A 27,455-nucleotide genomic window follows, 5' to 3' on the forward strand; every position below is an offset into this window, starting at 1 on the left:
ATACATGTTGGTCTCTACACAATCCATAGGTACCTCCATGGTGGGACCTCTTTTGTAGGAGACCTTTTGGACAAGAGTACCTCCACTTTTGGGGTGGACCTTTTGGGTCTCTACACAAAGTGGGGAAACGTCAAAAAGTGTCGGCTTTTAGTATTTCTCTCTCTAGATTTAGTCTTTCTCTCTCTAGATCCTCATTTTGTAAGTATGATTAAGATATTACAAGTGGAGCTTTGCCGCTACTCTACACACACAATGCTCTCATTGTTGTTGTCCTAGACTACACTTCTGGCCCTTGTTGTCATAGTCTACTGGTGGAGGTGGATGATGCCTTAAGAAATGAAGAAAAGATCGTGCTAAATCAAGAAGGCTAAAGAGCAGGGTATTGTGGATATCCTTAGGGGATTGTCCCACAAATTTATTCTTTCAGGCAGTCAAGAAGAAGCATGTGGTTGTTGAGATGATAGATAAAGTGATAGATGGGGAAGGTAACCTTGTCTTTGAATTTTTGTATATAGCCAAAGTGTTTTGAAAGGAGTTGTCATGCATTGTTGGGTCTGAGGGTGTTCATGATAGTGTTGGTTTGAGCAGCTTCAAGAATGCTGAGGGACTTAGATCAGAGAGTCCTAGCTTCTGAGAGAGCTGGGCTCAAAAGACCTTTTTCGAAGTAGGATCTTTGGGAGGCATTGGATTGTCTAGAAGGTGATAAATCTCCTGGCCCTGATGGTCTCACTACTAAGTTTTTTGTCTTGCATTTTATAGTGTGTAAAAGGTGATTCTATGAAAATGGCTAACTTGGCTGTGTTGAGGGGCACCCTATCAGAGGATGTAAATGTGGGCTTAATGAAGTTGTTTTTCAAAGAGGCAAAATAGGCTGAAGGCGAGAGATTGGCGGCCAATTATCATGCTCAATACATCTGTGATGTGGACTTGTGCTATCACTAGAAGAATCTGGTGTGTGGTGCTGCAGGGATAAGGAGAGTGGGTTTGATGAGCAAGTTCTCTCTAAAGACAAATTGAAGGATGGTGGTGTTGGGTGATACTAGTAGGGTGCCTTCAACCTTGGCTGCCTATTGGCAATTTGTGCATGCTGCCACAATGAAGTCATGTTTAAAGTGGGGGTGGGTGTGGGGTATAGGGAAGATGCTATGCTGGCCTTGACTAAATCTATGATGGCTGATATGAGTTAGATGGTTGAAAGGAGAGATATTTTGAATGAAATGTGTTTGAAATATCTTAGTTTGTTTTTGTGTTAGTTTTCCCTTTTTACTTATAAGGTGGAGGTCATGGTCAGTTTGCCATTTTATGACCAAATCTTGCAATCTTTTCCTTTTGTATATAGTAAAAGCCGCCTTTTTCTTGTTTATTAAAGAAGAATAAGATTTTGAGTGCTGCACACATTAGTAGAGGTGAGTAAGAGGGCTTCTACTAGCACACCTCACCCATGTAAACACTTGTCTTAGCCTCATAGTTTTGAAGCCTAGTTTGTGCTCGCTAGCCCTTGATATTTCTACGTCATCGCGAGGGGTCGATCCAACTTCGAGCCAAGGCAAAATGTCTACCACACGTTACTTCTAGTAGCTAAACTAGGTAACCAAGTATCTAGGAACCACAAGAGTTGAATGACCAAGTGGCGAGTCACTGGGTGGAAAGGATTAATAGGTGGTCACCATGTAGGCAAGCGGATAATCGGTGGTAGTTAGTAGTAGATTACAAACAAAATTTGGAAGGCAATCATTATTTAGGTAGAGAAATCGAGAGAGAATGGGGTCGAGCATTTTGAGTTTGAGTGCTTAGAACACAATGTTAGGTCAGATGCATCTGTTGCGCGGAAGGAGACAATCCCCCATCGCCTATGGGATGCCCGATTGCACAGTGGATATGGTTGGCATCCCTTAGGATTGTGGCTAGTACAGAGAGGACGATGAGAGACTTCACTTGGGGGATGGTGGCCTAGCTCCCGAAGGGATGACACGCCTTCTCAATTGAACCTGTCTCAATGTCATATAGGTTACATGGACATCAATTCTCCCAGATAGAGATCCATGATGCATCTTAGCCCTCCCGGTCATGCCCACAGCCTCTACTGGTAGTGTTTCGGAGACAGTATGCAGTGTTACTGTTTGGAACATATGGATCGCTTGCTGTAGCCGGGTGATGGGAGGCCAATTGGTTTCTCCGACGGCTACCAGTAGCCATCTCGAAGTGGTTCGTTTGTCAATCTAGGAAATGCAGTTTATGTGAGGGAGGACATATTGCCGTGCTGCCTTGTTAACCCTCATTGATGTTCTTGAAGCATGGAAAGGTACCACCCATGCAACTTTCAAAAGGAAAGGTACTATCAAACATCGGTTCTCCCTCCATACTCCCCTAAAGCAATGCTACCTAAATCAATGTGCCCTCCTTTGCCAAGTCTATCGTCTGGTCCTTGAGCATGTGAACAAGCATCAGCTATTGCAATTGGAGGCATGCAGTCAATTAGAGCTGTGGAAACGTCCATGGCTGTACTCTTAACATGCCCTCCAAGCCTTACCTCCCTTTAGAGCTAACAATCCTTTGTGAGAAGTTGCCTCCAATCTTAGAGATCCAGCGTCCGATGATAGTTTTGTTCAGATAGGGCTACTGCTACTTCACCTATAATTTCAAGGAACTTCACTGACACTTAGAATAAGTGAGAAAGTCGGTTCACAACTAGCTACATGCTCATAAATGAAGCCTATAGTAGGCTTCAAGGGCGTATGGAGGGAGAATGGATGTTTGAAGGGCTAGTTTTTTTAGGGTGGTTATGCATTACCCGGTGCTCCAAGCTTGGGCGGGCATGGGTAGTGTGTGGATTACACACCAAGTGGACACGATAAAACTAACAAGTGCTCCATTTACCACACAAGCACAAGACAATGGGCTGAGAGATTTCTGATTGGATGTTGTGTTTTTTATTTCTCTTTGTTAGAGGATTGAGCAGTCCCCCTGCTTGCCTAAGACAATGGGCGCCCCATTTCTTTTGCGACCTATTGCAGCTCACCACGTGGACGCCATGTACATGGATGCCCCTCTGTTATCTTGGGCAGTATTGGGTGTGCAAACACCTTGACACCTCAATTTACAGCTAGCAGGAAGAGCGAGTGTGCATTCGTTCATGGTGGGTGGATTGAGGTGACATGTGATTGAACCTCCAAACCTCTCATTAGGGAAAAAGGGAACTCATTTTGGGGCCCTGTAAGAAATTCACTATTTTTTGATTTATTTCTCTCCTAAAAGACCTCAAAAATAGTAAAATATGGAAACGTGGCTCAGATTTGTCAGTAAGGACTACAGAACTGTCAATTCAAAAAGGAATAAGATAATCTTTTGTCTGACTAACACGATTTTGTATTAAATATCCTCTTAGATTTTTTTTTGTTTACCAAAGATTCCGCATCTCTTTGGCCGACGTGTGCAGGTCTTTCATTAAGAGTCCATCACTGAACTTAGTGATTGCAAGTTTTCAAAATATTCACATGGATACCGCCACACTTCCACGATTCATGTTACAAAACGACTATGAGATTGAAAAACAAACTTCGCAACCTGAGGAGCACAAAAAATGGCCGATACTAGTGAGTCACTATCTGAGAAGAAGCGATTACACCATCTTCACATCGACTTGGAAGAACAATATGCTCCAGCACAAAAAAGACAAAAGGATACGGTGCTGAATGCTCAACAGCGGGAAAATATAAGAAGAGAAGGGCTTCAACATATTGACTTATGGTGCGACGGAAGCATATATCCAAAATGTCAAGTAAAAAACTCTACACCTCCATTTGTCAATCCCACCACATTACTGAGGTTTGCCGGCGATGGACAAAATGGACTTCTTGGTTATATTTCAGCGCAATCTGCATTTGCGGAAACGTATAAAATGATGTACCTACAAGAAAAGGGGGCCAAGATGGAGGAGATAGCCATTCGTGCAAAATTGGAGCAGCAGTTGCAGAATGAAATCGAGGAGCATTCAAAGAGTAAAAAAGAATTGACAAGAGCAAGAAAGAAGAGAACCGTGCTTGGAGACAGACAACGTAGTAGAAAGATTAAAAACATTGCAAATTTGAAGGCTGGGACTGGTGGATGCAAGCGACGAATTCAGGAAGCAAGGTTAGATTGAAATTTATCATTTTGTATACTCAAAAAGGCTCTCTTCCAGACTATATCTATTTCGTTGATTGTCGCAAAATAAGAATGGAGGTGTTGAATAATATAGTCATATAATGTTGTTATTACAGGAAATTATTGGAGCCTGCAAAAGAAAATATGGACCCGAACCTTCTTCCTGTTAAACAAATGAAAGGATTGCTTTCTTGCGGTGTAGCAAAAGGTTTGATTGAGGAAAAAAAATACAAAACAGTCAAACGCAATGTTGTAGAGGACTTTGTATCCAATAATCAAGTTGATGGCACTATAATCCAAGAGGCTCTTGATGTTAGTGGAGTTAGCAGGAAGGGATATAGTTCGATTTTTCATGCGATATCCTCAACTTTAAAAGATCAAAGGATTAAACGAGTTTTACTGCCAAATCCAGCAACCGTGTGGAGGATAAGAGGTCATTTGAATGAAAGTATAGATGAATTTATTGGGCAGTATATCCATATTGAAGAAATATTTCATGGTGTTAAAGGAACCACTGTGTATGATCCTTGGAACAATATATTTTTAGATCTGCAACAACTTCAAAAAAGAATGGTCGAGTTTTATGGAATAACATTTGAGGAGTGCAAAGGCATTTTGAAATTTGTTATCAAACTGGATGAGTGTGAGGTTGTAAAGGAAAAGAAAATGGAAAGAGTTACTATTACATTGATGAATGGAGCGATTGATACATCATTGACTAAAGCGAGTTCGAAGTATTTTAGTGTGCAGTCAGAGAAACACATATGGTGGTTAGGCTCGTTCCAGGTATGATCATGGGCTGTTTTATACTTGATTTTGGTCATTGTTTTCAAATCTGATATAGTAATACTTTTGTTTTCTATAATCTCACAGGTGAAGACCGAAGACCATGAAACACTAGATTGGGTGTTTCATCACACGGAAATACCAACAATAATCAAAAGACAAGTGCAAGGCGAGAATCTCCATGTTGCAGGAAAAGGTGATTTTCAAGTAGAGTGGCACATGGCCGGGGATCTTAAAACACTTAAGTGCATGTATAACATTAGTAAAGGAGGCAACTCAAAGTCTCCTTGTCTTTACTGCAAAGAATCAGCTCAAGTAATGGATTCAAAATGGTGGAAGAGAGCACCTAATAGAGATAAAGTTGACCCTGACTTCAAGGCCATTCTAGACATTCCACTATGTAATGTTCACATCTGCACATTGCATGGTCTATGTCGAATTATTGAGAAATTGGTATTTTTATATATTGGATTTGCTTGGAAACTCCGTCCCAAAAAAAATAGAAAGGATGCTCTTCAAGCATTGGAAAAAGTGTTATCCGATATAGGTCTGCATGGAGGAGATGTTCAAATCACAAAGGATTTTAAAAAGTCTACCAATGGCAAGGAGGTACCAATCAAGCCCTCTATTGGTGGTGTTAAGGCAAGAAGATTCTTGTCTCGACCCAAACACAGTAAGCAAGTAAGGCAAGGTAGAGCAGTTTCAAAGATTAATTATGGATTGTGGAAGCAAGTCCATAATGCTGTGAAAGATCATGAGGCAGATGGGGAAGCACGAAATAGGAAGGCAGAGGTGTGGAGGTCTCTTGATCAACTCTTCATGTTCTGTGACAAAGTAACATGGACAAAGAGTGATTACAAGAACTTTGAGGAGGCAATTAAACATTTTGGGAAGTCAATGAAAGACGCGTGGACAGCCTGCAATATAACTCACTACATGGTAAGGTTCTGTCTTTTTTTTTTACTTAAGTGTGATCCTCTTTTTTTGGATGCGTCAATTTTACGAGCAAAAACCTATGAGCAGGTTTATACGAGCGTGTTTTTCAAGAGATTTTAAAAATAGTATTTCTTTAAGAAACATGGTTTTTACACTTTTATTTTCATTAGAACTAGATCCCTTTATCATAAAATTATACAGACTAGTCACTCATTCATTTTTACATAACATAAATCTTCTTATTCATAGACATCCCTTTGTACCCTTGTTATTACCTTAAAAAAGTATTGAAAAATAATTTATTTAAGAAACGTCCCTCATAATCACTCTCAATAAAATAATATTATACATAAATAATTACTTATTAAACATATCATATGGCAATATCTTTCAAGTGTTTTTATAGTATTAATAACAAGATATTTATGGACATGTTTCTATAGAAGTTTAAATTACTGTAAATAAGTATTAACTTGGGCTTATATATCACTCTCATAAAATACATGTAATATTTAATACTATATATGCAAGGTTTTCCAAAATATAACCCCATAGATGTGCTCAAATGGGGTTTTCCGATCAATTTGAGTGGCTGAATGACTATATTTGGACATTGGATGTGAAAGTTATGTCACTTTTAAAAGTGCTGTCCAAGGTAGTTTCGCCAGCGAAACTACCTTGAAAGACCTTGTTCAAAGGGGTTTCGCTGGCGAAACTACCTTGATGGCTTGCTTCAATGAGTTTTCTTTGGAAAAACCCTTTCATGAAGATAGGTTGAGAGAGGTTTTTCAATGTTTTCAATGTCACCCCCTATTAAGTAAAAAGTTGTAAGAAGGATCATAAGGGAATTTTCATAGAGAAGTCTACTCTACATGTGGGTTTCTTCAAAAGCCATCCCATTATGTTCTCACCATTCCCAAAGATTCACATAAATATTCGTGTATAAAATAGGCATTCCTATAATACTTTTCATATTTCTAAGTGAAACTATGTTTTCTTCTGATCCATTTTTGTCATATTTTTGCATAGTTGGAAGCTTTTTTTTTCCTTCGCTCGGACGCTCGGAAGATTTCGCTCGGAAAATGCTCGTCCCCTCTTTTTTTTATTACTTACTATGCATTCTTATGTCTTACAGCATATCATATACAACCACCTTCCCTATTTTGTCAAAAAGTATGGATGCCCAGCTATTTGGTCTACCCAAGGCATGGAGAAGTCTCACTACATGGCACGTAATGCATTTTTTAGACACACACAACACTATGGAGGGAGTCAGAAGGCGAATAGTCTGAAGGAAGTCTTCCAATGGTTTTACCGAGGCATACTACAAAGGCTGCATGCTAAAAGAAAAGTTGCTAGCTCCAAAATCAAGCTTGCTTTTCTTCTAGCCCAAAAGCAAAGACGAAGACAAGCTCTAGACAATTCAATTGCAGCAGAGAGACATAGACAGTGGAGGGAATCGAAGATATTTAGAAACCATAAATGGACAAGTAAACATGAATAGGACTCATTTGTAACTTATTGGGGTTATGTCCACATGTTTTCAAACTCATTCAATAGAAATTTTTTTAGTGGAACAAGTGACTCTTGGTGTTATGCATGAAAAAAATTTCAATGTGAAACATATGATCTGAACTTAATACAATTTGTTTACAATTTCAATATATTGTTAAGTTTAATATTTAACGACACCACTCTATGTAAATGTACAAATCATTTCATCATCAACTTATTAATCATTTATACAAGATCATACCAGATATCAAAGACTTTATACAAATCAGTTCAAATTTAATATAATGTTTGTGCTATATTCGATGACTAAATCCTATTTCTCCCAGGGCCTGTTCATCGGAACTCTCTTTTTGATCTTGATTGGAGTCTTTTTCTTCTTTATTGGCTTGATGTCGACTGTCTCTTTATCCTTTTCTTCAGCTCTCTCCACCTGTTCCTCTTCTTGGACTGTGTGGCCTGATGCGATCATGGGTGGCTCTCGAAACCTTACAAGCTGGTGTTTTCCATAGCCCTCCAGATATTTGGGGTCCTTAACACCACATGCTAATGCATAAGAAGTGTAAGACAAAAAGTAAGCGGCCCTAGAGGCCTGCTTATTCACATAATCTCCAAATATATCTATGGCAGACAACCTCTCTATCAAAATGATCTTTTCCTTTTGCCATGAAAGAGCATGTCCACCTAAAGCCCTGGACAAACATTTTAGGAAGTAAACAATGGCTTCTCCATTGTTGCTCAACTGCCTATGGTAAATCAAGATCTTGGCACTGCCTAGATCATGAATATAATGAGCTAGGCCTGACATTTTGCGAAACCCAACCTGCCTGCTTCCACTTGATCTCTGGAGGAATGTGTCATCCTCAATTTGTAGCTGCAACATATCAAAGGATTGGAGTGAGACAATACACAACCTACAAAACTAAAGTTAAGCAGAAGTCAAAGTATATGATTTGAAGTACCTTCTCATTTTCATCAGCAACAAGCAGTTCATCTTTCCAAAGATTTATCCCTCTCCCTTCTTGTACAGCCTCTTCTCTAGTCTTTTCTGTGTATAGAGCTGAGAGATTCATAGCTTCCTGTGTGAGCTGGAAGGCAGCTTCATCTGGCTCTTGGAACTTTTCAGCCTCTTTGAAACAAAATGAAAGGGCCTCTACAGGATCAAACATTGTTTCCAAAGCCAGAAGTGATTGGTCATCCTCTATGCCAACCTCCTTGTCAAGCCTTGAAGCCTGGGCAATAAGGGAAATGGCATAGTCCTCCCTCAAATCAAACATACACTCTATATCATGGAGGAAAACATAATCCTTTCCACCAATCAACACACCTGGAAGCATGGGCACTGCATAGTTGCTGCTCTGAACATCAAAATCTTCAACTGGCTCTGCTCCCCTCAGAGTTTTATTCCTCAGTTGAACAAGGTCAAGAGCAGCCACTTGCAGCCCCTCATCCTGAAGGTTGATATCTTCTTCTTGCTCTGCCATTTCAGAGCCCAAAGAAACATCCTCCTTTTCAGAAGCTTCAGATGTGTCTTCTTCTTCTGTTTCCTGCCCTTGTTCATCCAAGGACTCCTGACTGAAGACAATGTACATGAGAAATGCCATGCTCTCCTCCAGCACTCTGCACTTTCTGGTGTGCAAAGTACAGTTGAATTTATAGTGATCAGGCAGGCTGTCAAATCTTCTGCTCACATGGTACCTCAGCCTGTCATTGGAGACAATATGATTAATGTGCACAAAAACCTTTTCACCTCCCACAATTCTTCCTGCCTCTGTCAGTTCTTTGAAGGCATCCCAATAGTCTGAAAGAAAATCTTTGTGTTGCTCCAGTACAGAGCTCATTGAGAACTCCATGTTGAATATACTGTGGTATAAATGGAAGTTACTCTGAGCCTTGCATTTGTGAAGAAACTCAAACAGGAGCAAATCTGGAGAACTGTCCTCTTCTGGTTCCATTTGTTTTTTGATGGAAGAATCAGCACTCTGCTCCAGCCTCTTCTTTTTGCCTGTTCAAAAACTTATATACTATGAATTCTATATGCTGACATATGCAATCAGTGAATGCATTGTATATCACCAGATAATTCCTTCATGACATCTCATCACTCACCTGGTGATTGCTGAGGTTTTATTATAGCAGCAGAAAAGTCTAGCTTCCTCTTGAAAGGTGGGGCCTAGGAGCCAGCTGTTCCAAAACAAAAACATTTCTCATCATCAAGGAAGATCTCCACAGGGCTAAAGGTAGCAAATTAATGAGGTAGAAGTGAGAAACAAATAATACACAGGAATTTGCAGCAAAATGCGATATGGGCTGTTTAGAGAATTGTAAACCACTCTCCTCGCATTTTGTTGCAAATTCTCAAATTCTGGTCATGTGCATGTCAAATCAAGAACTTGGTTCATCTCAGTGATTCCTGGACACTATGATCTCATATGCAAGAGAAATAATGGAATGAGTGATACTATTCATGAGGAATGTGTCAACAACAGGAATTTGCAGCAAAATGCGATATGGGCTGTTTAGAGAACTATAAACCACTCTCCTCGCATTTTGTTGCAAATTCTCAAGTTTTGTTCATGTGCATGTCAAATCAAGCACTTGCTTCATTTCAGTGATTCCTGGACACTATGCTCTCATATGCAAGAGAAAAAATGGATTGAATGAAAATTTTCATGAGCAAGGAGTCCACAACAGGAATTTGCAGCAAAATGCGATATGGGCTGTTTAGAGAATTCCAAACCACTCTCCTCGCATTTTGTTGCAAATTTCTTCTTTCTGTTCATATCAACCTACAATCTAATTTCTGGGTGATTTACCACATTGTGGAAGAAGGATGGAGCTGAGTGAAGACATTGGGACATAAAAAATCCAATGGATGGAAGAAATAAATGTTGAAAAACATTGAAACCAAACTAGAACTCTGACCTTTTTTTTCCTTTTCCATACTGATTGAGTTGCACTGGTAAATCTCCTGCTCTTTCTCTAGCTTGAACCTTGCACTCTAGGTAACCTGGAGATCTGGCAGTACTGTCTTCAGGATGGCTGCAGTCTGGATGGAGTGTGCTGGGTAGGAAAGAATCAGAGAGAAAGGATCAGGAGAGAGTCGTGGCAGGGATGAGAGATTGGAATCCAGGGGAGGGAAAAGTGGTTGTGGTATTCATGATGAAATAATGAATGGCACAAGTTCCAAGGAATAAAGTGTACTTTCACACGTGCCAGATTTCAAACTCCAAGAGATCTGGGTCCCATCCACACGTGTGAAAAACGACTAGATTCCACACGTGTGGGATTTAGTGATTCTTTAATTCATTTTGCACTTCTTTGTGGTATCCTGTTTTAGAACTCTTGCCCTCCAGTCTCTGCTCTCTTACCTCCCTACCTCCATACTCTGCAGCATCAGCATCTTGTCCAGCAGCACAGAATCATCCTCAGCACAGATTACTCCTCAGCAGCACAGCACATCCACAGATAGACTCCAGGTCAGGAACAATGGGTTCTCCCCTTAGTCTCTGCAATCTTTTTGCCTAAAATAGAAAAAATACATACTGTATGGAAATGCATAGACTCAAACCAAGACAAAGAAATCACTGTAGGAAAGCAGATCTTCAAGTGTGATATTTCCATGTAATCTTCTTGAATAACCTCCATTCATACTGTATTTGGTTGGAGAAACATAGAAACCACTGTAGGAGTGCACCAGCATGTCATTTAGAAAATTTGCAGCAAAATGCGATGTGGACCTGTTTGAAATTCCAAACTGCTCATATCGCATTTTATTGCAAATTTCTCTATTTGGCTTCTTCCACCCCTGTGATTGCCTTCTCTTTGTGAGAACATGTTCTGGTTTTTTGACTTCCATAGCTGTAGTCTTCTTGCATAAACTCCATTCATACTGTATTTGGCTGGAGAGACAAAGAAATCACTGTAGAAGTTCACCAGCATGTCATTTCAGAAATTTGCAGCAAAATGCGACGTGGACCTGTTTGAAATTCCAAACTGCTCATATCGCATTTTATTGCAAATTTGTCTATTTGGCTTCTTCCAGCTCTGTGATTGCCTTTTCTTAATGAGAACATGTCTGGTTTTGTGACTCCCCTTAGTCTCTGCAATCTTCTTGCCTAAAATAGAAAAATTACATCCTGTATGGAAATGCATAGGCTCAAACCAAGACAGAGAAATCACTGAAGGAATGCAGATCTTCAAGTGTGATATTTGCATGTGATCTTCTTGCATGACCTCCATTCATACTATATTTGGTTGGAGAAACATATAAATCACTGTAGGAGTGCACCAGCATTTCATTTAAAAAATTTGCAGCAAAATGCGATGTGGACCTGTTTGAAATTCCAAACTGCTCATATCGCATTTTATTGCAAATTTCTCTATTTGGCTTCTACCACCCCTGTGATTGCCTTTTCTTTGTTAGAACATGTTCTTCATGTCTTTGATATCTTTCCAATCCTTTGTATGCAGTTTTTCAGAGTGATGGCAAGAACCAAATCAACTACAAGGCAAGTTGGCAAAGGACCAGGTCTTGCAGCAACAGCAGCTGGGACAGGTTCCAAGAAGTTTAGTGTTCCTCCAAAGGGAAGAGCTTCACATGGCAGGAAGGGTAAGCCAATGAGCTTGCTCAAGCAAAAGGCCAAAAGATTGAATAAGGGTGCAGGTGTGCTTAGGGAAATAAGGAGGCAACAGAAAGCCATAGGTTTTGCAATACCCAAAGCACCCTTTCAAAGACTGGTGAGAGAAATTTGTGACAGTTGGAACCTTGGGTTCAGGTGGAATAGAACTGCCATTCTTTCCTTGCAGGAAATGGCAGAGGATTACCTGGAGAAATATTTTGAGGATGCAATGCTTGTAGCAGCCCATGCTCACAGGGTGACTTTGATGGCCAAAGATTTCAACACTTTGTCCAGAGTGAGATGGAGATATGACAAGCTGGTTCATCCTGTGGAATGGCAGGACATCAAAATGAGAGATATATTGCTAATTCCACCTACAAGGAAGGTCAAGGTTGATGAGGTAAAGGTTGTTGAGGTAACACACTCAAAGAACACCAGAGGGAAGGCTGCTTATGAGGACTCACTGAAGCAGCAAGTAAAAGAAACAAAATCTGTGATAGATGTGGAAACTGGAAAGAAGGAGCTACACATACATAGAAGGTTGAAGGAGCTGGGCCCTGATGTAGTTGTACATATTGAGGATGAAGTTTCAGTCAATGATTTTGATTTGACAAAACAATGCTTAGCAGCATTGGCTAACAAGAATGAGTATTGCTCAGATACTATCATTCTTGCAATGCTCTAGTAAGTGTCTTTAAATTTTACATTTTTTGCAAATCAATCCTCCTTGTAACTCTTTTATAACCTACCCTAATTATGTTCTGATCCTATGCAGCATGATGAGAAGCTGGCTTCATCCTTTCTGTACAACATACAGTCCATATTGTTGATCCAGCCATTTCTTCTAGATTAAGAGATGCAAAAGAGACTCCCATGAGTATTTCCAGCTGGTTCAAACACTGCAATTTTGAAGTAATTGACATTTTGCTACTTCCATATCATAGCAGGTATGTGGGTGACTACTTCTTTTAAGATTCTTCTTTAATATTGGGAACTCTTGTAGCCTTTCATTTGCTTATGCTTTTTTCCTTATGCAGTGACCACTGGAGTTTTGTGTCTATTGACATCCAGCAGAAGCAGTGCTTTCTATTCAACTCTCTAAAAAACACACACAGAGAGCTGAAATTGTAAGTACTGTGTGTGCTTTCTGAACTCAAAACTTCATTATTTTGATACCATACTAACTAAATTATACATATTGCAGTTGTATTAGAAGGCTATTAGATGCATTGGATCATTGTCCTCCAAATGTCTCTCTGTTGGATTCAATAGAGCCATTAAGTCTAGAGGTAAAAAGTCTATTAAATGCTATGTCTTTGAACTTATTGAATAATTTTGTTTTGTGCTGATGCTCACAGTTTCTAACATTTTTTTCTAACTGTACAGACACCACAACAAAATGGTTCAAGTAGTTGTGGATGGAGGGTGCTGATCAATGCAAAATATATACTTTCAAGCTACTTTGAAAAGGAACAGCCAGATCTGGTAAGGAAAAATACTTTTCATTTAGCTTGAATATAATTCATAATGATACAAAGTAATCTAAATTATCCTCTGCCATTGCAGATGAAAGAGGATAGCTTCAGCCCCAACTATGTACATAATTTTAGAGCTCATACAATTTTGAGGTTTTTGAGCTATGCCTCCCCCAAACCTATTGTAGCAGCTACTGTGGAGCTGGGTGAAAGCTCTAAAGTACAAGAAGGTGTCATACACCTTGATCCCACATATGAAGCACCTGATGTTGAGGACCAGATGCCACAGGAGCAATCACAGAGTGCTGAGGAGGAGCAGACACAGGAGCAAAGACCTGCTGTTGATGTTGAGGAGAAGGTGGAGAAGCAGCAAAGAGAGGCTTCTGGGGCAGTGGAGGAGACAGGATGGAGCACGGACAGGATGGAGCAGCAGAGAGAAGATCCTCCAGAAAATGTAGAGCAGCCTCTGGATGAAACTGTACATAAATAGAAAATGGATGTTAGAAATATGTTCTACAGATTCAGCTAAACAATTCTGTACAAAATCTTACTTGATTGAATACAAAACCTTTCTTTATGGAGTATGTGTGATCTCAATTTTAAAATTTTCTATGTCTTTGCATTTAACTGAGCTCTCTCTTCTTCTGAGTAACTGCAAAAAAGCAATATGAATTAGAGTGGTAAATTAAACTAATAGCAATGCTTATAGAGACTAGGATAAATCAGATGGTGTACCTTTCTGTTCTTGTAGATAAATAAAAAGTCGTTTGAGATAGAACCTTCAGTCTCAAACAGAATGTCACTGCGTAATTGAGCTAGGGAGCAACATTCTCTTAACGAGATACTGGCTACCACATCACCATTCTCAAGAACATCAATATCAATAAGTTTATTTTGTGCACCAAACGACTCTTCATCTTGGTCCATTGGGACAAGCTTTGAACCTAGCATTCGACTGCGCTTGTAATAAAAAGAGAAAATAAAATTTTGTGATGCAACCATGTACTTCAGTTGCATAGAAGGTTGGACCACCTCACAAAACACTGAACTACATGTCTTCTTATCCCAACCTTTATCCAAAAATTGTGGCATGCATGCCGAATTTGTTGCTTTAACTGTGAGCATTGTTTTTGAAACCTTTACTGGAAAGGTATTAAACAAGTCTACAAAAACTGTGAGAGGCATGCACAAAGAAATTTTTACTATCCTAGTGGCAATATTGGGCCTCAGAGCTTTCTGTACTTCTGTAAAAAGCTTCGCCCTATATGCCTCTGTAACACTAGAATGTGGGTGAGGCCAATCCACCGAATTCCACGCCGGAAGGTCTTGTTTTATTAATACACCATGTGTGTTAGCTTTGTCCAGCAACTGATAAAAATGATCAGTAAAAAATATACCCGATTGAGCTAGCTCTGTTGCACATCGACCTTGGTATTGTTGTTCTCCTATCGATCCATGCAGAACATCTATAAATCCCAGAATACAATCGATGTTTTGCCATGTCTCATACGATGAAGGATATAAATCTGAAATAAAACAACACAAGAATGTCAATAAGTTAAGAGAGAAAGCTTCATCTTAAAAATCCATACACCTCATGAAGGAAAAAACCACAATAGAAAAATATACAATTAGGCCTGTGTTGCGGAAGATTTTTTGGATAGTCTCGCAAGACAAGTTCTTTATGCATGTACACGTGCTGAATCAAAACTTCTTTCACGGATATCTTCCCTTTGGTGATTTTAAAATCTCGTACTCTTCCCTTCCACGATGCCAAGAAAATGTTTTTTGTCTGGGGTCTTTTTCTTTTGCTAGGTTGCATGAGCACCCATGCTCCTTTCGAAACACTAAACCTTTCCCAAGTTCCTTCTGTTTTGACTGTACTTGAATTCTCTACCGACGAAATAGAAGAAGCAGGTCGACGGGGTAAGGATGTTTGGTATAATTCTGCCTTCGTAGCATTATCATCCACAGAGCGTCTTGCACAAGAACGGCTGTGGTTTTGGTTCACCATGGAGATTTTCTGAATCTGTAAGAATAGCAAAGTAATGTAACTAAGATAACAATTTGAAGTTTCAAGAAAGAGAAAGTGGGCAAACAGACAGTTGACGAGAAACATCTTACTCTACGCCAAACAGGATCAAGGGAGCAGTTTTGGAAAAGGAAGGCAGTTGCACAATGAGGCAATGGTGTAGAATGGTAGACCTTTCGCACGAAAGGCGGCACAATATTTGAAAATTCAAAGGAAGGTGGAAGCGGGAAGGATCTTGTCAGATAAAATGTCAGTTTAGATTCTATCTTCTTGTCCAAAGATCTTCTACGAATAAAAAACCAATCTCCTCATTAATGTAGCACGCTTGTACTTACATAAAGTATTGTTTCTTTTTTCTATTTTCTCTTATTTTCGTGAATTTTCAACGTTACGTTGGCCTTCTATTGATTGGTTGAGAGGTTATTTTTCCAAACCGTAAAAGGCCCCAAAATGAGCTCCCTTTTTTCCTAATGAAACGGCCATGCATGTGGATGTGCTCTCAACTCATAAAGGTCCAAGGTTGATGGAGATTTAATCTCCATTGTCCAATCGAGCCACATGCAAAGGAATCTCCTAAACTAACTAGCCCACAATCAAACTAACTAGCCCACAATTAAATCCAACTAACACAAAACACACAATTCTAACTAAACTAGCCACCGACAATTGAATTCAACTAGCATAGAACATACAATTCTAACTAAACTATCTAGCCCACAATTAAACTAATCGGCCCACAAGTATATTCAACTAATCCAAACATGCCCACAATTATAATTTTCACCCAAGCTTAATCATTTACCACTTCTCATTGCCCCTCCACCTATTGGGATCAATTGTAATTGGATTTCCTAGTTGAAAAGTCCTTAGAATCTAGCTCACTTTGGTCCTCTACGTGGGGGATGAACCATGATCTGAAAGTCCTCAGAATCCAGCTCATGGCCTCCTAGGTGCATTCTCCTATGTCTTAAACGTTGTAAGACTCTCATCGTTGGGTGTGTTGAGTTGATCCTCGGATCGACGTCTGATGATCTCATGAGAAGGCCCTGTTGTGTGGCTTGAAGTTAAAAAAATTCTTCTTCTTCTTCTCAAACTCAACTCTCCTCCTGGACTGTGGAAATTACTTCTGTAGGGGAGGCACCATGCACCTAGCTAGGTGTGATTGGGGGCAAGGTACTGCCTTGGCAATCCCTTGAACATAGGTTGGGTTCACACCACGCGGCGATCGGTGTGAAGAGTTGCCATCCTAGTTGGCCCAATAAGAGGGACGAGCTCGGAAGTTGACACAAAAGGTTTGTGTCGAGTCCACTCGTGGACAACTCCTCCAATCGCTACATGATGGGCCCATTTTCCATCTCCTCAAACCCGGTGGTGTGAATCCACACCCTTAGCTGAGGAAAGGGACTGACGGTGATTATAATGTGAGAAAGTGTGTAAAGCTTTTTTTTGTGTGCGCGCATGAAACTGTCTAAAACTTCTTATGAGGGATGGTGGTGTTCCGCGTTGATAATCCTTGTACCAACGTGGCCATGGATGGTTTGCCGCTGCTCGTTTCTTGCCAGCAGCAGCAGCCCCCCTTTCTTGCCTTCCCCCGCTCCACCTCCCTGCTCCCCCCCTCTTTTCTCAGAAATGCTTTCCCTCCTTTCTCGACCACCTTTTCCTCCCCTCTTCCCTCCCGACCCCTCCCCAAGCTCCTTTCCGCCTCTTCCAATCCCCCTCCCCCCGAGGACTCCTTGCCCATCCCCGGTTGCCTTACCTTCAGACGTAGCTCTACACAGACCCATTTTGAGTTCCTCACCGACCTCCATACCCTCGGGCTCCGCAAGTTGTCCTCTGAGTTGTCCACGTCCTTGGCCCTTTCCATGGGAATCAAAACTGACACGCCGGAGATGGCTAGCACACCCGTAGCTGTGTCGATAGATGTCACCAAGGAAGGTAGGGACCTCAGACTCGAGGGCATCGTGAAGACTGCCATGGCTGTACGATGCAGCAGGTAAGGGTGAAGTATTGCGTCACTTTGCTTCCATTTGCACGGTAATCGTCTAGAGCCAGAGCCAGATTTGCTAATCATCGTACTTGTCGATATGAAGATGCAAAACGCCAGCTGCAGAGCGAGTAATCGCAGACTTTAGTCTTCTGCTCACCGACCAGCCAGTTCTCGAACCTACAAAGCAATGTATAGGCGTGGTGCTGGGAGGGGGTCCACGAATGCCAGATGAAGGTGAAGAGGGAGACGAGATATTGGATTTGGATCTGGATGACAAGCTCCATTTTCCAAAGACTCAGAAAACGATAGATCTGTCTAAATATATTCGAGACACTGTACACCTTGAGATTCCCCTGCAGCCTTTATGCGGCTTAAGCTGCCGTGGAATATGTGTTCAATGTGGTACGAATCTTAACTTAAACGCTTGTAAGTGCCAAGGAATGACCGAGAAGGAAAAGAAGCGTGCAGTATGGGGTCCACTGGATCAACTTAAAAAGCAACTCGAGGAGGAAAGGAAAAGCTAGCACCCGAACAAGAGCCGCTGCAGGTATGCTTTACGGGTGGATCTCAAGTCCGAATTTCCAGGCATTTGCAGATACACTGTACGTAACAGCAAGCACTTAAAGTGAGCACAGACTAGGTTTTCAACAGGGGGCTACGTCGAGCTTGGAAAACAAGTTACGAAATCGATGCACTGTCTGATGGGTTTTGAGGAGCTTGAAGATGTGCTTCGAGTTGTGTTGTTCCAATCTCATTTGCTCCATTAAAAAGGGAGAGAAAGAGAGGTTTTCATATTCTAAAGAATGGGTTTAAAAGGCAACTGTAATGTATTCCTTCGGTGTCACTTTACAATCTTGTCGCTTCAAGCTCTTGTGACAGTTTACAATGGGCAGTCGGCTTTGCAGTATATGAAGGAATTAACTTTGATTCTGAAGAAGGGGCAGAAACTTCATTGGAAGAGATTGCTTTTGGAACTTGGGATACATCAAAGAGTTGTTATGCTCTTTAGTATAGCTACTGCTCGTTGCCAATCTACATGATTCTTGTGCATCTCTTGTCCTTTTATCATTGTGTAGCTTAAGAGTGAGGCTTTGGTCAGAAGGATTCAAAAAATGTCTAGCTCACTTGGGAGAGGCAATAAGGAAAGACTAAGAAAGCGCAGACATCTCACAACATACCACCTCACACTCTGAAAAGAATTCGCATTGCATATCCGAGCAGGCCAGATTTACTTGCTGTATCTGAATTTTTTGTCCATGTTGCAGCAGCTTGTTGATATTGCAATAAATTCTATCATAAGTGGTTCATTGCCCTATGAGGTAGATTGTCTAAGCTCGCTTGGGAGAGACTCAAATGATATAGTTTTCACAAGTAGTTGTAGGTTGAATGAAGAGAATTTATGAGCCTTCTCCTGAGTGCCAGCCTTTGGCATGGCCGAGTCTGCCGTTCACCTCCAGAGTTGCCGAGACAAACTCAGTACGAAGATGGAATGCCATAGTAGCTAGTCCTTGCTATGTGATGGAGTTTATGGTTTTCAATGTTGTTGACTGTCATGAGATTGAAATTGCACTGTGTGTTGTGCTTTCAGAGGATGAGTTTGGGCATGTTCTAGATATATATAAGCGAAGAGGTCCAGGATACAAGAATACAGCTGAGAGATGCTCCATGGGATTGAACCCAGGGAATGAGAAAAAAAGCTGATAGCTACTGCTAGCTGATGCTGTAAGGACGGACTCATGCCCAGCTCTGTCCTGGCTGACTATTGAACGGCTATATTCATTTCTACTACTGTGGCCTGCTTGAGGTTGGGGCCTTCTAGGCCTGCTGTTGCCATGTAGCCTGCTCAGCTGCTATCTGTCACTTGTGTAGCTTCTTGCGTGGTAATCCCCATGTCTGCTGCTGGTTGGCTGCTTGCATGGCAGCTGTTGACTGCCCTCTGTCCATGACTGGTTGCTCTGCTATGCCAATCCTAGGAGATATGCCAGGTCATCCATGAGATGATGCACCTAACATCCCGTTCTGCTGAAATTGGAAGCAGTCCAGGTCGATGAAACCTCCTTGGTAAGCCCAATGCCAAACTCTAAATTGTTTTGAATAAGCTTCACTATAGTCGATACTGATTAACAGTTGGACTGCTACATCTGTAGCATCTGGCAAGGAACCTAACCTCTTAGATTTCTTGGACTCCTTGATCCTCTTGATTGTCCTGGGCCTGATAAAGATTGCAATCTGCTGCAACTGGAATTGGCAGTGAAACTAGCTCTACTGTCACTTGGGAAACTAGTGTGACCATATTTCATGCTGGTTCAACTCGGGATCCATAAATGCCAGCCGTTTATTGTATGAAAGGTACTTCTGTTTGGTCATGACATACCAGCTCCTAACTTATTGTGAGAGCTTGGGAACCATCCTAAGAACTTTCTAGGTCCGCAAAAGCAAGGGGCCCCCCAGTTCACTACTGCATTGTGATCTGAGAGTCGTGCTGTTTTCAACAGGACATAGGGGTCTCATTGTTTTATTGGCCCCTTAGCTTTCATTGTGTCTTGGTATTTTTCAGTCTCATAGACCCTTTATCTTTCATAGACCTCAATAGATTTTCTTCCCAAGGTGGTGACGATGAATGTTGTTTGCATCCACACAAGCGCTAATTGGTTGCTGGGTGTGATCTCAGTGCTGTGCAACTTGAGTACACTCTCAGTCTACTTGGTCAGCAAATCAGCTTTTTTCACCAGATACTACTGATCAAATCTTTAGTTTTCTCTCTTGAACAGAATGAACACTGTACTGCAATCTGTCCATACATGACGATGTCTTCGACGTGACCATGATATTTTTCTCTCTGATGTCTTATCAAGAACTGAAATTCACTATTTAGTGAGTGCTAAACATAAACAGGGTCGTGAGAAGTAGAGGGCAGATGAAGGCAGGGCGGGGCACGATGTTGACTTAAAACATTCAAGATAAAAGAATGTTGCTGTACATACATGCAGGAATGGTGGTCAACAGAGTTGAAGAGAAAATTCACATTTTGGATGTGCGGACTAATGTTTGGGTGATTGCTTGTTATAGCCCTTCCTACTTCCAAAAGCTTAACTGGAGAGAGAAGATTCATAACCTTTGATAGAGACACTTAGAGCATAGGAGACGTCTCTAGCATTATTTGTATTGCGTGCTTGAGTTTAGACGCATGTAGAATACATCAAGGTCATTGTGCCATTTGTGGCTTGTGATTGGCATCCTTGTTAATATTACTTTAAAGATAATGAAAATCCGTCAAGCTAATACTGTCATGGAAAACCAATTTGTTGCTTGGCTTTCTCTTTGACAAGTCCTATCCTGATTAAGGGATAATACAAAAGCAATTCGTAAAACCCAAAAACATTTCACCAAACCTTTTCTCAGATTTTGAGTGTTGAAGACCACATCTATTGCATCTAGATTTGAGACATAATTATCATCTTGCTCCCAAAGAACTTCAAAAGGATTAGGGTACGTTTGCATACTCCTCTTCTCACCTTCACTATCCTCGTCCACTCCTTGTTTACCAGGGCTATCCCCCAAATTCTTTGGATGCATCTCTACATTGTCCTTCCTTTATAGACTCTTACTGGCACTTGCATATCTTCTTATATCTTAGGAATGATCTTTGTCATCATCTCTTCCTTAGCATACCCTATGTGGCCCCTAGCATTCTTGCAACTTGCCCTTCAATCTTAGGTAAAATGCATGCCCATGCCAGACGAAAGACATGAATTTGGAATATATTTATAAAAAATTTATGGTTGCTTCTCTTCTAACACTAAGGCTTCTGGCGATTCAATAGCCAGGTCCATCATTATGCAAGCTTGTAGGGCTAATGAAACGCTCCTATTCATTCCCTAGAAATTGGCCTAGAAGGGCACATAAAGCTTGTAATTGGGAAAAGAAGCTAATGGGAGGTTTGGGAGTTACACCAATATGGGAGTTAGTCGGTAAGAGCATGTCGAGACTGAAATTGGCATCCCACATTTGCACCAAAGGTGGTTGATTTTGTATTGTCCAAATTTTAATTCTCAGTATGGTCTTCTCCATTTTTTATTTTTCTAAAAGAAAAACAATAAAAGAGCCTTATATTCACTACATTTAGCCCGTTTGCACAAGTCTAATAAAGGTGCTTCCAAATGGAATAAACTTTAGAATTTGATGTTTTTTCTTAATCTAATACAAAAATAAAATTCTTGGAATTCAAGGTGTCTTGTCTCGATGCTGCATTTTAGGTGATATGTCAATGGTAGATGAAGGAATGTAAACTTGGGATGAAATAAAAGGGAATAATTTTCAATTTTCTACCCTTTTCAAGGTGGAAAGATTAGAAATTGCATTTTTTATGTTTATGTAATAACTCATAAGTTGACATAAGGACATCTAGGGCAATTTTATCAAAAAATTTACTCTTCACATGCATTTATTAGTTTATAATGCATTTGTTGGTTTCCTAAGTTGATTGTTACTAAGAGTAGTTCTTTCATGCTATTAGAAAAGGGGATTACAAAAGATTTCATGGGGTTTTGGTGTGATTGTGTTTTGAAGCTTAAAGGGTGTGATTGCTCTACTTGTTGATTGGGTATAATTTTGGGTATATTTGTCAGATTGCTTTGCTTTCTAAGAGGAAACTGTGTAGAATTGCATTTTATCGGATGTGGTTAGATTAATTTGCTACACCCTACTACAAGGGGCCGCTGACTACAATCGCAGGCAGCAAGATACATCCCACAAGATTTGAATGTGAGCTGGCGAGGGGCCGCGGCCTACAATCTCTGGCAACAAGATACACCCCACAAGATTTGAACATGGGCAGCCAAATAAGGTGTTGAAAGCCGCAAGAGGCCCCACAGCGGGAATGCTACACCTCTTAGGGTGTATACATACTTGCGCAACATGGACATTGCCCAAGGATCATGGACGGGCAAGATTGGCCGCCCATGTCCAGCCCACGGCTCAGATGCATTCAATGCACGAGTGACGGGCAGGGGCGGCTCTAGTCTGTAAACACCCTTACCTGCAAATGACGGAGTTGGAACGCGTGTAAACGAAACCAAAATGAGGGCTCTCATACAACGTGTTCTATCAGCTTGTGTACAAGTAAAGATTGTTTGTATTTGATTCGTAGAAGCTCGCATATCGCCTTCAACCTTCTTCAATCCATCGTTGTTTTTCCCAGGTCGATCATCAGATCGTGGCCGAAATCGGGCCTGGCTTGCTTGTGCTCATCGGCTTCCTCGACTCCGATACCGACGCTGATGCTGAATCCATGTGCGCACCCTCGATTTGATGCCTGCCTTTATTAGCGCCGATTATTATATCAATCGACTCTCAATTTTTTTGGGGTGAAATTTGACTATGATTTTGCTTCAATGCGTTGTAGATGTCGGAAGGTTTTGCAGTTGCAAATCTTCGAAAATGCGGAGGCGGGAAACCCCACGCTTCAAAATGTAAGCCGATGTCGCATTTTGACGGGCGGAATTCATCAGCCGTTTCTTTGCTCCTGATTTGTCATTCTTAGTCTACATGGTTGCTACAGGTCGTGGAGAAGAATTACGAGCTGTTGTTAGGTTTGGCCTCCTCGTTGTCTCTTGTACTCTTTTTACATCTGATACTTACAGAGAGCTGATTTCGAACTCTGTTTCAGTGAAGCTACGGCCTTTGTTCTGATCATGGTTTGTGAATTTGCAGTGAGCCAGTTCACATTATATGGAGTTTTTAAAGGCAATCGACCAGATTTCCATAGCGCAATGGCATGTCATCTAGCCAAACCGTTCTATCAAGCTCTTGTGGAAAAGTTCCGTCGTGCGTACAGCACGGATAGGATAAAAGGTACGTAGAATATACGTAAGACATCCTCATAGAAGTGGTAGCCTTGATTCGGCTCATCCAGAGTTATTGCTGTCTAAATAGTAGTGTTTGAAACAAGAAGACACTTTCTTACACTGGCCTATTGATTAACATGTCTGAAAATTTTAAATATAGAGTGGATTTGTTCAAAAAAGGGAGGTGAAGTGATTGGAAATTTCATGCTTGCAATACCTTTTCCTTTCAAAAACAAACACAACTCCTGCACGGGGCAAAAGATTCTACTCTTTTGAAATTGGAACACAGATAGCAGGACAGCTGGTTAATGTGCAAGCTATGTGGAATAAGAAACAAAGCCCTTAAGGCACAGATGAAGCTGTTTTTTCTGCTCCTGAATGGGAAAGGCTAGATATTTCATTCTTCTTCTTCAGTCATCTATATGCTGTGCTCCAGGCCTCTCTTTGGACCTATGTGCCTCTATGTCTACATCTGCTGCACATATGCCTGTTTTTCGTTTCTGCTCGTCTCTGCCTATATGTGTCCTGGTATGTGTCCTAGAGTAAAGCTACAACGTGAACTGAGTGCAGGGCCACCGTCAAGATTGGCAAAAATGAGCTGGAACCTCCTTACACCTTTGCAGCTTTCTATCATGGTGGTTAAGCTGTAGATGCCATCATGAAAGGCACCTAGGAGTCCTTATTTTGGGTAGCTACTCTCTTGGGTGAAGACGGTAAGCTTTGCTAGTAGAGGTTTCAGCTGCTGCTTTTCCTAGCTGTTAGTTAGGAAACCCCCTTACCCTTTACTGCGATGCCTGACCTGACTCAAGAAGATGGGTCCTGCTTTGTAATCAAGGCCCACGCCTGGCAGTTTATCTATGTTTTCGTCCTTTCACGGACATTTCTATTCAGTGTTTTGGTTGCTATATCTTGCTGTCTACTTCAGATCCGAGCGTGGTATTTATGTACAGGTATTTGTCCACATCCAAAGTAGGATCTAGAGTTCTCACGTGTGATCTCATGAATGATTTCTTTCCTTAGCATTGAGGAGACCACCATACTTACTATCTGTTGGGGCTGTGCTGTCTGGTATGCGAGAGTCTTTGGCTCTTGAATCCTTGCTACAGTTCTGGGCGAGTTTGTATGTTGTGTCATAGGCTTTTGGTCGGAAACTGATATACAACTAAACATCTGATCAGAGGCTGTGGAGGAACTTGGTGAGCCTGTTCTTCTTGTCCTTTTGGAGGAGAGTCATGGAGACTGCAGTTGTGCTTCCATTCCCTACTCCCTCACAACCTCAGGGAATAAATAGTTTTTAAGTTCTGATATCAAATGAGAGAGATAAACCCTTTGAATATGCGTTATCACATATGCATAATTGATACACAGTGGAAGACTTGGGTTATGCTAATTATCAACTTTATTCCTTGGCAATCACCAAGAGCTCAAAGAATACAAGTGTCACTGTTGCTCACTGTAATCAAACCTAGGTTGTTCTTTTCGACAAAAAAGCCAAGTCTCTGTTTCCTGACCTTTTTCGTTTTCTGTTGCTTCTGCAAGTCCAACTGATGCACTGTTGTTCAAATCTGCATGCATATGTTCCACATTTGCTAGATTCTCTTTGCACAATCTAGTTCTCCACATGGTTGAGACTGATCTGCTGCAGGCCTGTATGGCAGCCCTTGTAGCTGCTCTGACATGCCTTGACTTGGTTGAAGTATAGGAATGCCCATGACATCATTACATGCATGCTACGCGTGTGATACAGTCATAACAGTTCAATCACGTTCCCACTTAGAGAGAGAATCCTGCAGGCTAGTGAGAGAATAGCTCAGCTCACGTGCGTGTTCTGGTTACCATTTCCCTATATCATATATGTTTGAAAGCCCTAAGAGATGCTCAAGCTTCTCAAAGGCTTACCCATGCAGCGGAAATATAACCAGAATCACTGACGCTCAGGATTATATCAATAAAAGACGTGTGAACAGAGGTAATGCAACCGTAAATACTCACAGATCTAGAGGATGTCTCAGCATATAGGCAGAATAACAATCATGTATTTGAAGCTCCACAAATGTGGGCAATAGCAACTACAAACTGTCACAATACACCCCTCAAATGGTACCTCGCATTTGCAGCTAGTGTGCTGCTAGATGTGTACCACAGATGGGTGATTCTCTCTCCAATTCCTGCTGTAGTTTGCTTCAATAAGAACATAGTTGCAAAATCTGTCCATTTTATGGATCTTTGCACAAAGGCCTCCTGTTTACTCTTGGGACTAGGCTACTTAGCTGAAGAAAGAACTAGAAATCAAGGAGCCATCCAGCTACATCCAGTACTGGATGTATGCATTTGACAGGTAAATGCCTGATGGAATATTTTGAGCCGCAATGAGGGACGTCCTGTAGCTATTGACATAATAGCAAGAAAGGAAATAGACTGAGGAATGAATTGCAAAAGGAGAGAAAACTTATAACAGGGTTGCAAGGAGGGCAAAATGGGGAAAGCAGATGAGGGCATGAGGAGGGGGATGAGCGTGGATAAAGCAGGGTTGTACAGGCTATAGGTGAGAGAACACATCCAAGGTGAAAGAAATTTGCTGTACATTCACACCAAGCTTAATTTTACCACTATTACCTCTTTGAAGTGGAGGGACATCTCTTTGGAGTGAGGAACGTTAATAATTGGTCATTTTTCCCCATATATGAATTGGGTCTGTGGCGGATTAAGTTATGCATAGGTGTCATACTCCTTGTATGGCTGCATAGACTTGGGTATGGGAAAATGTAAGGCCAAGCTCTTAAGAATTTCATCAAAGTTCATTTTATTCACTGTCATACCAGCAGCCATGCTCACTAAGAGCACGAATTCAGTGTCCTAAGCAGGCTGCAACAGAGGAAACAGAATTATACTGGCCAAGTTAGGCCTTAGTGAGACTACTTATGAATCTGAATTGGTGTCCTAACCCTGCTTACACTTTTTGGTCCCAGTGGTTAGCCTGAGTATATTTATGGCCATCAGTGTCTACCTTTAAAGTTTTGAGTGGGCTGTAGGGTCACAGTAAAAGAAATTGCTTCAGTCTAACACTGAAGGAAAAACATCAAACAATATTATGGAAGCTAAATTTAATCTGTATCTTCTATGCCCCGTCAGAGTGCTCCTTACACATTTGATTACTTAGGTGTGATCAACTTTTAAGTTGTGTGGCTTTTTAAAGCGATGCATATCTGAAAACAAATAATTTGCAGATTGACCAAATTTCTGTTGGCTATGTTTAATCGCAGACGGTGTTTTTGGAATCAAGAGGCAGGTCAGTATCTGTAACCTTCTACATACGCAGCTTTCCTGTTTTATGAGACTTCTATTCTATTCTACTTTCCATTATATGTGCTGTGCAGGCTGAGTTTCATTGTTTTTTTCTAATCGATTGCATCACATCATGAAATGAATTTGCAGATCTGCTTAGTAAACAATGGTCCTGTAGCAATTCAGTTGGATTCAAGCACTAATGATGATGATGCTTGATGCAGAATTCATCACTCGTAGTATTTGCTTGTGTAAAACCCAAATGACTACTAATGTACTGATGAGTTCCCTTCCTCTCCCTTGTCTCTCCCTCATATTATTATAGTCTTGCGAAGGTGGAGCTATATGTTTTTGTGCCAGTTGCATTGCAATTATATATCCTCACCTACCTTGTTGATTAGTAGCATTAAAGCCAGTAAATTGGGGTGAGTGTGTTTCCAACTATCATGAACTTGCAGATCTGTTTAGTAAACAATGGTCCTGTAGCAATTCAGTTGGATTCGAGCACTAATGATGACGATGCTTGATGCAGAATAACTTACTAATCATCACTCATAGTATGTGCTTGTGTAAAACCCAAATGACTACTAATGTACTGATTAGAACATAAGCGTAGCTTTGCTTCCAAGGTATTTTTTCTCTTGTACTTTCGCCTTCCATCTCATGCCTCTTCTCAACTCCTGCTTCCCTTCCTCTCCCTTGTCCCTTTCTCACATATTATTATACTCTGGCGAAGGTTTATATATATTGTTTTGTGCCACTTGCATTGCAATTATATTTCCTTGTTGATTAGTAGCGAGTGAGCGTGTTTCCAAACCCTTTTGTTGGGAC

General features: G+C 41.0%; 2 protein-coding genes across 4 annotated transcripts; both read left to right on the forward strand.

The window, feature by feature from the left end:
• Nucleotides 1–16,982: 16,982 nt before the first annotated feature.
• Nucleotides 16,983–18,684, forward strand: LOC147905378 (BTB/POZ domain protein, putative (DUF177)). The gene is made up of 2 exons (XM_087379742.1): nt 16,983–17,499; nt 17,597–18,684. The coding sequence occupies exons 1-2, from the start codon at nt 16,994–16,996 to the stop codon at nt 18,015–18,017; spliced, it is 927 nt and encodes a 308-aa protein (XP_087235868.1). The 5' UTR covers nt 16,983–16,993; the 3' UTR covers nt 18,018–18,684.
• A 3,877-nt stretch (nt 18,685–22,561) lies between these two features.
• Nucleotides 22,562–27,309, forward strand: LOC147905379 (uncharacterized). Of its 3 annotated transcripts, none has more exons than XR_015541589.1 (7): nt 22,562–22,614; nt 22,694–22,785; nt 22,898–22,964; nt 23,036–23,084; nt 23,206–23,346; nt 26,567–26,628; nt 26,775–26,820. XR_015541589.1 is itself a non-coding variant. In XM_087379754.1 (7 exons), the coding sequence occupies exons 1-7, from the start codon at nt 22,573–22,575 to the stop codon at nt 26,841–26,843; spliced, it is 486 nt and encodes a 161-aa protein (XP_087235880.1). In that variant the 5' UTR covers nt 22,562–22,572; the 3' UTR covers nt 26,844–27,309. The 3 variants fall into 3 exon arrangements, 2 of the variants coding, with proteins under 2 accessions (XP_087235880.1, XP_087235889.1); XM_087379754.1 differs by having other exon boundaries at nt 26,603–26,628; nt 26,775–27,309; XM_087379763.1 differs by having other exon boundaries at nt 23,054–23,084; nt 26,603–26,628; nt 26,775–27,309.
• Nucleotides 27,310–27,455: the final 146 nt, after the last annotated feature.

Source organism: Dipteris shenzhenensis, chromosome 1 (assembly GCF_047967505.1).
Source record: "Dipteris shenzhenensis isolate YYH24624 ecotype China chromosome 1, Dip_SZ_1.0, whole genome shotgun sequence".
Taxonomy (NCBI): domain Eukaryota; kingdom Viridiplantae; phylum Streptophyta; class Polypodiopsida; order Gleicheniales; family Dipteridaceae; genus Dipteris; species Dipteris shenzhenensis.

Coding starts and splice junctions, on each gene's coding strand:
- LOC147905378 (XM_087379742.1), top strand. CDS start 16,994: ATGGTGGTGTTCCGCGTTGATAATCCTTGTACCAACGTGGCCATGGAT. Junction 17,500..17,596: donor ATGGCTGTACGATGCAGCAG/GTAAGGGTGAAG, acceptor GTCGATATGAAG/ATGCAAAACGCCAGCTGCAG.
- LOC147905379 (XM_087379754.1), top strand. CDS start 22,573: ATGAGGGCTCTCATACAACGTGTTCTATCAGCTTGTGTACAA. Junction 22,786..22,897: donor GACGCTGATGCTGAATCCAT/GTGCGCACCCTC, acceptor AATGCGTTGTAG/ATGTCGGAAGGTTTTGCAGT. Junction 26,629..26,774: donor TTTTTGGAATCAAGAGGCAG/GTCAGTATCTGT, acceptor ATGAATTTGCAG/ATCTGCTTAGTAAACAATGG.